The sequence below is a fragment of the Mesoplodon bidens genome (assembly GCF_964165515.1).
Source record: "Mesoplodon bidens genome assembly, chromosome: 13".
NCBI lineage: Eukaryota > Metazoa > Chordata > Mammalia > Artiodactyla > Ziphiidae > Mesoplodon > Mesoplodon bidens.
This window is the reverse complement of record NC_138169.1, coordinates 26,022,803-26,036,178: the sequence shown is the minus strand read 5'-3', so window position 1 is coordinate 26,036,178 and position 13,376 is coordinate 26,022,803. Positions and strand designations below refer to the sequence as shown.

At 48.2% G+C, this 13,376-nt stretch overlaps 1 protein-coding gene across 6 annotated transcripts in view; it reads right to left on the bottom strand.

Annotated features, from left to right (window-relative positions):
• GGT5 (gamma-glutamyltransferase 5) overlaps positions 1-13,376 on the bottom strand; it is a gene marked incomplete at its 5' end in the record, with an annotated part of 29,560 nt that overhangs the window by 14,848 nt on the left and 1,336 nt on the right. The window contains 2 exons of one of the 6 annotated variants that reach the window (XM_081251837.1): positions 12,227-12,327; positions 12,640-12,738. Coding sequence is in view for 3 of the 6 variants with exons in the window: in XM_081251832.1 (XP_081107958.1) it covers positions 11,722-11,894 (173 nt within the window). Of the gene's footprint in view, positions 1-8,978; positions 9,566-11,721; positions 11,895-12,226; positions 12,328-12,639; positions 12,739-13,376 lie in introns of those variants that run through there. The other 5 variants (XM_081251834.1, XM_081251832.1, XM_081251833.1 and 2 more) reach the window with 5 other exon arrangements.

Genomic DNA, 13,376 nt, shown 5'->3' with positions numbered 1-13,376 from the left:
AGTAAGTAAAAAAAAGAATCCGCCTGCCAATGCAGGGGACATGGGTTCAAGCCCTGGTCTGGGAAGATCTCACATGCCGTGGAGCAACTAAGTCTGTGAGCCACAACTACTGAGCCTGTGCTCTAGAGCCCACGAGCCACAACTACTGAGCCCACGTGCCACAACTACTGAAGCCCACGTGCCTACAACCCGTGCTCTGCAACAAGAGAAGCCACCGCAATGAGAAGCCTGTGCACCACAACGAAGAGTAGCCCCCGCTCACTGCAACTAGAGAAAGCCTGCGCGCAGCAACGAAGACCCAACGCAGCCAAAAAAAAAAAAAGCAGTAGGGTTATCAGCAATGGTGGGAAGGAAGGGAAGGGGAGACAGTGGGTCTGGAGAACTCCCAGACCGCCCACTGGTTCTCACAGGGAAGCCTGGAAAACCAATTAACCCGAGAACCTTTGCGCAGATGAATTTTACAGGTTGACTTTTGCAGTCTCCAGCTTACGGGTGAGTGAAAGGTGGCCAAGGGAAGTTTGGAGGGTGCCGAGGAGTTCTGGGTCCTGAGAACTCTCCACGTGGGAGATCCCATTCTCTCTCCAGAACAGAGCCCTGCACGGAGGGGAAGCTAGTGGGAGGAGAAGTCAGACTGAGCAGGACAGGAACGACAGGGGCAAAAGGATAGTGAAGATGTAGATGTTTTCAAAAAGTTATGGAGGTAGGGAATTCCCTGGCGGTCCAGTGGTTGGGACTCTGCGTTTTCACTGCCAAGGGCCTGGGTTCAATCCCTGGTCAGGAAACTAAGATCCCACGAGCTGCGCAGTGCAGCCAAAAAAAAAAGTTGTGGAGGTGATCAGAGAAGACAAATACCAGAAAGTAGGAGGCCATATATATATTTTAAATCATTTTGTGAAAACAACAAAAGGAACCAAGAGCCATGATGCTATAAAACCTATTCTGACTTACCTTCTAAACTCAAAGTACAGGAAATCTCATCTTCCTTAAACATGAACAATAAAAGGTATTGAAGCCACACCCCATACAGAGTTGATATAAGGAAAAAAGATAATAAGAATCAGAATAATGTCCCGTGGAGGCATGCCAGAAAGACAAGCCCACAGAGCAGACATAAACTGCAACTTAATATTTTTAAGATGTGCTAAATAAATTAAAAGAATTATAGAAGCAATGAAAGAACAGTATACATTAGAATTAGAAAAACCTTAAAATGAAGTGGCTGGAGAAGCTGAAGACTTAAAAAACAAAATTATAGGGGCTTCCCTGGTGGTGCAGTGGTTGGGAGTCCACCTGCCGATGCAGGGGACACGGGTTCGTGCCCTGGTCCAGGAAGATCCCACATGCCGCGGAGCACCTGGGCCCGTGAGCCATGGCCGCTGGGCCTGCGTGTCCGGAGCCTGTGCTACGCGACGGGAGAGGCCACAACAGTGAGAGGCCCGCGTACCACAAAAAAAAAAAAAAAAAAAAATTATAGAACTCATGAAAGAATGAAGCATAAAAGAAAAAATTATCAGAAGTGAAGGCTAAACAAGGATAAACACAGAGCCAATACCTATAGAGATACATTAAAAGAAAGATAAGATGAAAAGGGGGAAATTATTTTCAATCAAAACGAAATGAAGAAGGACTTCCCTGGTGGTCCAGTGGTAAAGAATCTGCCTTACAATGCCGGGGGCACAGGTTCGATCCCTGGTCAAGGAATTAAGATACCACACGCCGTGGGGCAACTAAGCCTGCGTACCACAACTCCTGAGCTCGCATACCTCAACTAAAGAGCTTTTGTGCCACAAACTACAGAGCCCATGTGCCCTGGAGCCCACGCACCACAACTAGAGAAGAGAAAACCCGCATGCCACAACTAGAGAGAAGCCCACATGCCGCAACAAAGAGCCCACGCACTGCAACAAAAAGATCCCTCATGCCTCAATGAAGATCCCGCATGCTGCAACCAAGATCTGACACAGCCCAAAAATAAAATAAATAAATAAATAAATAAATAAATAAATAAATAAATAAATAACTCTTCTTAAAAAAATGAAGAAAGAGATTTTAAAATACAGATATAAAGAAGATCAAATGTACACTTAATAGGAGTCCCAAGGAGGAAAGCCAAATCTATGGAACATAATAAATAATAAAAACTACAATTCAAGGTAACTTTTCTGATTAAAAAAAAAATTACTTGTCGAAAGCACACTCTACTGCATCGGGAAATCAATTCAGAATAGCCAATATAGAGATGTATTCAAATTAACCTATTGGATATTAATAAAAATTAATAATTATTTGGGCATCTAGGTAAAAAGGACTAAGTCTCTTATAAGAGAAAGAAAATCAGATTGTCATCAGACTTTTCAACATCAATGCTTTATGCCAGAGACAGTGGAGTGTTATAATCAATACATTCAAGGAAAGAACATGTGAGCCAAGGATTTTATATCCAGCTAAACTTCACCTCCAAGGGCCACAGACCTTCACCTCCAAGGGCCACAGACTGTTATAAACATGCAAGAACTCAGTGAATATTTTCCCCATGAACCCTTCCTGAGAAATCTCATTAAAAAAAAAAAAAAACTTTAGACAACTCAAGTAACTGGAAAGACTTTGCTATAAGAAGTAGGACTAAGAATTAAATATATACTGACCAGTAGATTTAAGACTAAAAATGATGGTTATAATGGAAACAGTATAGAGATGGAATGGCTATTGTTCTGAAAATGTAGGTACAGTAGTACAACCATTACAAAAATGGGGTAGGGATGTTGTTTTGAGGACATGGCTGTTGTCTTTGACTCATGGGCTAAATAACAGATATAATAGATTAAAAAAAAAAAAGACTCCGGCTTTACAGGCCCCCAGTACTGATAAAAGTAAATTTGCCTGTGTTATTGCACATAAAATTGGATGTTATGGATGTGTTAATTGTGCCAATGGAAAATTTACTTTTGATGATTGTATGGACAGAAAATCCATCTGGTGGCAAGAGGGAAAATTAACTGAAAAAAAAAAAGGGAGAAACAGCTAAAGCTATTATGGGTCATGAGGTCTGTTATGCAGATATAAGAGGAGGGTGGGGTGAGAATGGAAAGGATATATGAAAATAGAAGAGGCTCACTGCTTGACTGATAGGTATTAACTGACAGTAAAAGGATATCCCTTTAGACCCTATGCTGGGAGATGGGAAGAACAGGAGGAAGAAGTTACCAGGTAGTTTCAGTATTACTCTTAGTGGGGAACAGTATCAGTCAGGGTTCTCAGACAAACAGAACCAATAGAATATACATATAGGGAGAAATTTTTATTTTGAGGACTTGGCTCACGTTATTATGGAGGCCGGCATGTTCAAAATCTGTAGGGCAGGCCAGTAGGCTATAAATTCAGGGGAAAGCTGATGGTGTAGTCTTGAGTCTGAAATCTGTGGGGCAGGCCAATAAGCTGGAAACCCAGGCAGGATTTCTATGTCCAAGTCTTGAGGTAGAATTCCTTCTTCTCTGGGGAACCTCAGGTTTTGCTCTTTATGCCTTCAACAGATTGGGTGTGGCCCACCCACATTATGGAGGGCAATCTGTCTTACAGTCAACTAATTGTAAATGTGTTTTGTTTTCGTTTCTGTTTTGGCCAAGCCTCACAGCTTGAGGGATCTTAGGTTCCTGACCAGGGATGGAACCCATGCCCCCTGCAGTGGAAGCACACAGTCCTAACCACTGGACCACCAGGGAAGTCCCAACTGATTGTGAATGTTAATCACATCTACAAAATAACCTCACGGTCACGTGCAGACTAATATTTGACCAAACAACTGGGACTGAGCACCATAACCTAGTTGGTACATAGAATTAACCATCAGAGGAGCCAATAGAGAATATTGAAAAAGTAAGAACTAAGAGGACCATATCGTATATATCTAATATTGCCATTATATTTACCATATAACATAATAAAGATATCAACATAGGGCTTCCCTGCTGATGCAGTGGTTAGGAATCTGCCTGGCAATGCAGTGGTCACGGGTTCAATCCCTGGTCTGGGAAGCTCCCACATGCCACAGAGCAACTAAGCCCGTGCACCACAACTACTGAGCCTGTGCTCTAGAGCCTGCGAGCCACAACTACTGAGCCCATGTGCCACAACTACTGAAGCCCATGCACCTAGAGCCCGTGCTCTGCAACAGGAGAAGCCACTGCAATGAGAAGCCCACGCACCACAATGAAGAGTAGCCCCCGCTCGCTGCAATTAGAGAAAGCCCATGTGCAGCAACAAAGACCCAACGCAGACATAAATAAATAAATAGTATTTAAAAGATATTAGTATAATTATAACCATTATAACAAACATATAAACCTTTCTCAGTATCAAAAAGTATATCAGAAAGAGAAAATAAGGGATATATTTGATTATTTTGCAAAAAAACAGAAATAATTTTAAAAGAAATAAAGAGAAAAAAGAAAAGAAAAAGATATATATATATATATATATATATATATATATATATATATATATATATATATACACACATATGCATTTGAAAAAAGAGAAAAGAAACACAGGAAAAATAAATCCAAAACAAATGAAAATGGTTTCCTCTGAAAGAGAGAATAGGAACAGAATAAAGGTCATATGGATGAGAGTGAGACTTTTGAGAATACCTTTTTATACAGATCTGACTTGTATTCAGAAAGAAAATTAAACAGAAAGGATGAAAAAGAAAACCCTAAAATTGAATTTTAATTGAAAAAAACTAAGCTAATAGTATATTGAACTGTTAACATAATCACACAGGAAAAAGAACTTAATTAACTGCACATCTTTCACGGGATATATCTTAAGGACCAAAAAAACCTCTGCAAAGACTTCTTGAATTTTCCCTAGTAGATTCATTGTTCATAGTGCATTGCTGAAGTAATTCTGAAACTCTTTTGTGAGTACCTGGGGATACAGCAAGTAAGTAAATATATGGACATTGTTGGGAACTTCTCTCATAGTTGCAGAGACAAGATGGGATGGAGAAAGATGCAGAAGACCCCATCATAGTGGATTTGAACTGGAGGTGTCAGAGATTTTACATTTTTTCTTGTTCTATGCACTGATACTACCTAGAAGCAATGGCATCCCAGTAATAATGAACCCTCTTAGCATCCAGATTTTCATTTCTAAAATACCATTCTCTACCAATTCCTGATTTCAGGTCTGAGGGAATATACGAGTAGATCCTGGAACATTTTGTGTATAAGTCAAGAAAATTCTCTAAGACTGATGGATTCGTGTAAAAGAACATAGATGCTGGCTTAAAGGGGCTCTCACTGGTCAAATTTGTGACAATTTGAGCATCAGAAAGAGTAAAGTGATGGATTATAACATAGTGAACTAAAATAATCCATGAGTCAATAGAAATACTCAAGAATATCTGGGTTGGGGAAGGGGGATCTTTTTTACAGAAGAATGCCAGCCAATGAGTGGTGAAGAAATGACTAGTTTAGAAATTGCCTTTTTGCAAACACAAATGTATCTGTTGAGACGAGGATAAAAATCGATGCTAAAACATGGGATAAATGTTGTTTGAGAAAAGGATATTCACCTGGTCTCAAAGTATCAAACCGTATGTTACTAATTTAATAGGGCAACTGTACCCCGTACAACAGAGAGATCTGGAAGACACCACCTTTATGAAGTGATCCAACTTGGCATCACAATGATGAGAGGGTCTGACATTGTGTTCCCTCTTGTGTGATACAATGGGAAGGCAAAATACCACCTATCTTATGTTGTGTTTAACCTGAATCTGATCGTAAATAAATTACAAAAACAAACCAAGATTGTAAAGAAAGACTGATACAACTGAACGGACTTCTTTAATGTCACAGAATATAAACTTTTTTTTTTTTTTAAAGCAGGGGATTGTTCTAGATTAAAGAAGACTAGAGAAACATGACAATCATTGGATGCTGGATCTAAAAAGAAAGATGGCGTGGGGGTGGGGGTGGGATGAATTGGGAGATTGGGATTGACATATAAACACTAATATGTATGAAATAGATAACTAATAAGAACCTGCTGTATAAAAAAATAAAATAAAATTCAAATAAAAAAATAAAAGATGAGGGCCTCCCTGGTGGCGCAGTGGTTGAGAGTCCGCCTGCGGATGCAGGGGATACGGGTTCGTGCCCCGGTCTGGGAGGATCCCATATGCCGCGGAGCGGCTGGGCCCGTGAGCCATGGCCACTGGGCCTGCGCGTCCGGAGCCTGTGCTCCGCAACGGGAGAGGCCACGACAGTGAGAGGCCCGCATACCGCAAAAAGAAAAAAAAAATAAAATAAAATAAAAAAATAAATAAATAAAAGATGAAAGAAAGATTGGGTCAATTGGAAAATTTTTGAATTGGACTAGGTATTAGATACTATAATTGTACCAAGGTTAAATTTCTTGAGTGTGATAATGGTATTAAGGTTATATAGGAGAATAATCTTATTCTTAATAGATACATGTTTGAAGTATTTACGGATAAAGTGTCATGATAAATGCAACTTATTTTCCAAATATGTGGAAAGATAGATATATGGAGAGAGAGAGAGAGAGAGAGAGCACGAGAAAGAGAGAGACAGAGAATGTGGCAAAATATGAACAACTGGTGAATCTAAGTGAAGTGTATATGGGTATTCTTTCCATTTTTCTGTGGGTGTAAAACTTTTTCAAAATAAAAATATGAACATTTAGGGGAAGAACAACAAAAAACTTGTGGAATGCAGCTAAGCCAAATTTTGAGGGAAAATTATAGCTTTAAGTGCATGCACTAGAAAAGACTTTAAAGATCAATCATCTATGTATCCACCGTATAATTTGTTTTTCCCAAAGTGTATCTCAAGATGAATTTTTTTTTTTTTTTTTTTTTTTTTTTTTTTGCTGTACGCGGGCCTCTCACTATTGTGGCCTCTCCTGTTGCAGAGCACAGGCTCCGGACGTGCAGGCTCAGCAGCCATGGCTCACGGGCCCAGCCGCTCCGCGGCATGTGGGATCTTCCCGGACCGGGGCACGAACCTGTGTCCCCTGCATCGGCAGGCGGACTCTCAACCACTGCGCCACCAGGGAAGCCCAAGATGAATATTTTTTAAAAAGCAACTTAAACTCAATGGGAGGAGGAGAAAAGAGCCAAGATAAAAGTAGAAACTAATGAAAGAGGAAATAAATGCATCATAAAGAAAATCAACAAAGCCAAAAGTTGATTCTTCCAAAATACAATAAAATTGATAAAATCCTTATCAAGACTGATCAAGAATGATAAGAGAAAACGCTAGTTACCAATATCAAGAACGAAAAAGGGGCCTCATTACAGACTCTATGGACATTAAGAGGATAATAATGAGAGGACGTTATAAACAGTTATATGCCAACACATGACAACTTGCACAAACTGGACAAATTCCTTGGAAAGAACTTGCCAAAACTGACTCAAGAAAAAATAAAAACTTGAAAGTCTTATACTTGTTAAAGAAACAGAATCTGTTATTTAAAACCTTCACATGCACACAAAGAACTCAGGCTCAGAAGATTAACCAGTAAATTCTTCCAAACGTTTAAGGAGGAAATAACACCAATCTTAAGAACAAGAAAAAACAACAACACAAAACCTATTCTTGCAGACTATGGAAAAGGAGAGGACATTTCCTAGCTCTTTTTATGAGGCCAGTGTAACCTTGACACCAACACCTGACAAGGACATGAGAAGAAAGGAAAATTACAGACCAGTACCTCTCATGAATATGAAGAAAAAAATCCTAAACAAAATATTAGCAAATCAGGGCTTCCCTGGTGGCGCAGTGGTTGAGAGTCCGCCTGCCGATGCAGGGGATACGGGTTCGTGCCCCGGTCTGGGAGGATCCCATATGCCGCGGAGCGGCTGGGCCCGTGAGCCGTGGCCGCTGGGCCTGCGCATCCGGAGCCTGTGCTCTGCAACGGGAGAGGCCACAGCAGTGAGAGGCCCGCATACTGCAAAAAGAAAAAAAAAAAAAAAAAAAAAAAAAATTAGCAAATCAAACTTAGGGATAAATAAAAATGATATTAAATTATGAACAAGCTGGGTTCCTTCCAGGAATGCAAGGGCAGTTTAACATTTATTGCTTTTTTTTTTTTGGCTGTGACACCCGTAGCATGTGAGATCTTATTTCCCCAACGAGGGATCGAACCCACACCCTCTGCATTGGAAGTGTGGAGCCTTAACCACTGGACTGCCAGGGAAGTCCCACTGCACTTTTTTTTTTTTTTTTTTATAAATTTATTTATTTTATTTATTTATTTTTGGCTGTGCTGGGTCTTCGTTGCTGGGCGCGGGCCCCCTCTAGTTGCGGCGAGCGGGGGCCACTCTCCGCTGCGGTGCACGGGCTTATTGCAGTGGCCTCTCCCGTCGCGGAGCACAGGCACTAGGCGCGCAGGCTTCAGCAGTTGTGGCACGCGGGCTCCAGAGCGCAGGCTCAATAGCCGTGGCGCACAGGCCTGCTCCACGGCATGTGGGATCCTCCCAGAGCAGGGCCCGAACCCCTGTCCCCTGCATCGGCAGGCGGACTCTCAACCACTGCGCCGCCAGGGAAGCCCCCACTGCACTTTTTTAAAGGGAGAAAAATCATTTGATTGTCTTGATAATGCAGAAAATGCATTTGATATACATTTGACAGAAAGATGGGCAAAAGATTTTAGCAGAAATTTCACAGACGAGGATACCCAGAATGACCAATAATCACTTCCAACCCCTCAGCATTAGGTGTGGAGTTATTGTCTGTCTCCCCCCACTACGAAGGCAAGAGCCTTGACCATCTGGTTACCACTATGACTCCAGGACAATGGCTGGCAGGTGGCAGGTGCTGCAGGTAGCCAAGCATCACACACCTTCACGCATCCACGACGCCCGCCAATATGTACCATGAACACGCTCATGTCCACAGGCAGGATGGTACGCGCTCGGGGCCACCTGGGTTGGGGTTCCTACTCACCAGGCACATGCCTCACCCTCCTTGAGCCTGGGTCTCCTCAGCTGTGAAGGGGCCAGTTGTGGCCAGCAGAGAGCTGCGGTGCAGAGCAGTCACACTTCTTTCACCTGCCTGTCCCCAGGGAGCTGGGAGGCTGCTGTCACATACACACTCGGACACACACGATCACACGTGTGTGTGCATGATGCCCAGGTCTACAGGCTGTTTCCTCCTGAACCCCAGAGGGTTGGAAGTGCAGTAGTTTCCTGGTGAGTCAACCAGGAGTCCAGAGAGCCACTAGGGTCACAAGGGCTGGGAGGGGAGGAAGGGTGACATCACACCATAATCCCGTGAGCCTTCCCCACAGCAGGGTCCCCTGTTGAGATGCCAACCACATCCAGACCAAGCCACTGTTACAACAGGCCAGGGACACCTCCTCTGGGCCGGGCGCGCTCCGTGACAGAGGTGCCAACACGAGCCCCACTTCACAGGTGGGGAAACCGAGGCTTGTCCAGAGTCCCCTTTCTCCTCTGCACCGAGGGCATGACCCACAGGCCGACTCCTGAATGGGTCTGAAGCAGCTGATGAGACCCAACCTGCGGGGCCCAGCCCCTCCCCACCCCTGACTCCAGGGCCCCACAGGACAAGCACCCTGGGCCCCCCGCCGGCCCCCTCTACAACTACCCACATGGCCACTGAAGCTCTGGCCTTTACGATCTGAGCCCAGGGCAGGCTGGAATCCTGGGCAGAGGGTGGGGACCCTGGGAAGACCCTACCTTCCAACCCCGGAGAGATTCCCTCTCTGCAGGGGCAGCAGAGCAGGACAGTCCCAGCTGGGCCTGCTCATGCTGTGACACCCAGCTGGTCCCTTCTATGCAGGCCTAGTTTCCTCTAAGTCAAGTGGAACTATGAACCCTCCACTCAGGATCCTGTGTGGCATTTCTGAGTGGTCACAGCAGACAGATATCACAAAGCCTAAAAATCACCACTAACCCTGAAGTCTCCCTTGAAGGCAAGCCCTCACGTGGAGCCTCGGAACTCCCAGTTTGCACATGAGCCTAACACACTGGCATCACACAGGATGGGGTGTGCCCTCGTTGTCAACGTGCTTCTATTGTGTCTACACTAGGCTTGGAGCCAGATCCTCCCCCAGGGGCTCTGGCTGCTGCAGGAGTCCCAGCTCCACTGAGAGAACCCAGTGCTCACAGGGTGGAAGGAGGTGGGGTCTAGGAGGCCCTTGCAGGATCTCCCCAGCCCTGACAGATCATGTGAGCCCCTGTCCCACAGCAGCTGTGGCAGCTCCAGGCTCTCTCCCACCCCTGGTTTCTTAGAACAAAAGCAGGAAGTGGAGCGCCAAGGACATGAAACACTTGGGGGGAACCACATCTGCTCACCTCACCAGCGAGGGCTGCAGAGCAGAGACCACAACCCCCGGCCCTCCAAAACCCCCAACAAAGACTTGGGGAGACACAACAGGCCCGGACCCCCTCACAGATCCGTGGCAGCAGCCCCCCACCCCTGGGGTCCGCGTCCCCATCAGTGGTCTCTGGGTCTGAAGCCCCAACTTGTTTGCATCTTTGCAAATATGGGCTCAGGGGGCACAGCACCTCTGCAGTTCTCCAGAGCATTGGGAGGGGTCATTCCCCTCCCGGCCCCTGAGAGCCCTCTGGGAAGACCAAGCAGTCTGCCCCCAACTTGTCCCTGTCATCCTAGAGGGAGCCCTGAGGGAGGGGACAAAGCACCCTGAGAAGAGCCTGAGGACCAGGCCAGAAGGGGGCAGGGCAGGGACAGACAAACAGACAGATGGAAGATGAAGGGAGGAAGGAAGGAATGAAACCAAGGGAGAAAGCACGGAAGAGGGGTGACCCCGGGATGAAGGGGGCAGGGATGCCATCTGCCCAGTGGTGCCCTGGGTGGGACTCAGACACACTGCCCCTTGGTCCAGGACAGTCCTCTTTGGTTCACAAAGCACTTCTGATCCTGACAATGGCCCTTGAGGCAGATATTCCGGGAAGCAGACTGAGCTGGCAGGGAGGCGGCTGCTAGCCCAGGCTCCCACAAGCCCAGAGTGGGGCAGGGGCCAGGAGGGGCATCCTGCACATCCCGTCCTGGTAGGCAGCGGAAGCCTCCTGTGGGCTGGGCTTCCTGGAAGAGCGCAGGGAAACATCAGCTGGGGCCCCTCTCCGCAGCCTCCCTGCCCCGGCCCACCAAACATCAGTCACTGCCTGCCACTTGCCTGGCGCCAGGCCTTGACGCAGAGGGGAGGCTGTGGGGGACATGATGCCATCAGAGGCCAGTTTCCCAGGGCCAGGAGGGGAGCCTGGTCTTGGGCAGCACTGAGTGCACCCCGGCAGGCAGTCCTCACATATGGAGCCCCTGAACCCTCTCACCCATGCCCCCGGGGGAAGACCCCAGCCTTGGAAAACTGCCAGGGCTTCTCTGAAGGGGCCGGGACCAGACAAGCAACACTGCAGCAGTGCCCTCGCTGGGCCTCCCAAGCCCTGGAGCTAGGATCAGCCTCACACATCACCTCTGCTCTGCCCACCCTGTTGTTACCCTAAACCCCTGTCTGTCTCATGTACACACCTGCTACCTGGTCTGTGCAAGGGCCCTGAGGCTGCTTCCTTACTGGAGCCCAAACCCACACGACCCCCACATGCCAGCACGCACACACGTGCGCCTTCTCCACACTCTCGCCACTGGTCACTAAGTCTCCGGGAGGGGTCAGCGTCAAGGGCCACCCAGTTCCCACCCACCTCCTACTCACCGCCCAATGTCCGAGCAGATCTTAGAGTCCGCAGCAACTGCAGCATGGGCAAAGGCCTGGGGGCCACAGTGGACGCGGTGCCAAGAGATGACCATGATAGGCACGATGATGGCCAGCGCCAGGCCCAGCCCCAGCAGGACCATGCTGACCGTGGCCCCGTGGCCCTGGGCCATGGCTCTGTGGCCCAGGGGGAGAGGGGAGGTAAGTGGGCACACAGACCAGTGGGCGGAGAGATACAGAGAGACAGGTGGATGAATGGACAACAAGATGAGCAGATGGACTCACAGATGATGGGACAGATAGACAAATAGACCAGAGCCAGAGACAAACAAATGGATTGACAGCCAGATGGCTGGACAGAGAAGGAAAGTCAGATGGACAAGTGGACAGTCAGGATTACAGATCGATAGACAGGTTTCCAGGCGAACAGCGGGCAGCCAGGCGGACAGGTGGGAATGTGGACAGGCCGCTGGCAGCGGGGCTGCTGCCTTCCTCCAGCGCCCACCTCCGAGGCAGAGCTGGCCGCCCGCCTGGACTTCCAGTTTTCAGCCCCAGTCTTGGCCCTGGCAAGGCGCCAGGCAGCAGGGCGTCTATGGGGAGTTTTTCCTGCCAGAGAGAAGCCAGCGGCTGCCGTTAACTCCCTCACTGCTGTTCCCACCGCCTGTCCCCTGAAAGCCTTGGTACAGTTACCCCTCCCACCGGCTGCCAATGCCCAGGGCTACCCTGTCCTGTCCTGTGTGTGTGAGGACTCGGTGCCTGCTTGGCTTCCCGGGGGAAGCTGGGGTGCAGGGCTCCCAGGATCCCATGGCTGCTCCCTGGTTCCCAGCAAAGCCAGGACAGCAGAGTGCAGGCCTGCCCAGGACCCTCCCCTGGGTCAGGCTCAGTGGGGCAGGGGGCCAGGGCAGAACCCCAACTCACCTCCTCTTCATGGGGCCCCACCCAGCTGCAGCTCACCGCAGCATCCTCAGAGCCAGAGGACACTGGGGCTAAAGGGGACCAGAGGCAGACAGAGGGGGACCCAAGGCAATGTCAATCAAGACCTGAGTTCAAGTCCCAGCTCAGCTGAAGCCAGGGCAGGGGGTGGCCAGGGGTGACCAGGAGGGGGCTTGGCTTCACTGTCCGCTCAGGGGAGGCGACTAGAATGCCAAATGCCCAGGACAAGATTTCTGTGTGGGGAATGCAGACAGGGCCTGCGTCCAGCCCTTGGCACACAGTGCCCACCGGACTGTCCATCCCTGGGGCCTGCTGTCCCGGAAATGCCACTGGGCCTCAGGGAGCGGGCTTCCCTTCCACCTGCATCTCTGCCCATCCCTGGTGGCGTGTCTGCTTCCCTCTTCCTGAGCTGACAACGCCTCCTCTCCTGGGGGCACCGGCCTGCACCCTGCCCTGCCCAAGCTTCAGGGTGCCCAGCTGCGAGGTGGCTGGGAGAGTGGTGGCTCCCCGAGGTGCCCCCTTTGACGAGACTCAGCAAGGCACAGGGTGCAGGGGCTGGACTCCCACCCCCAGAGCCCCCCAGAGCCCCCACATTCTCCCAGCTTCCTTTCCAGCTGAGCTTTGCCCTCCCCAGGTCTCTTTACCCCTTCTGGCACAGCAGAGAAACTGAGGCACGTGCTGCCCGCACAGCCACAGAGCCTGCCAGGCCCCCCCTGTCCAAA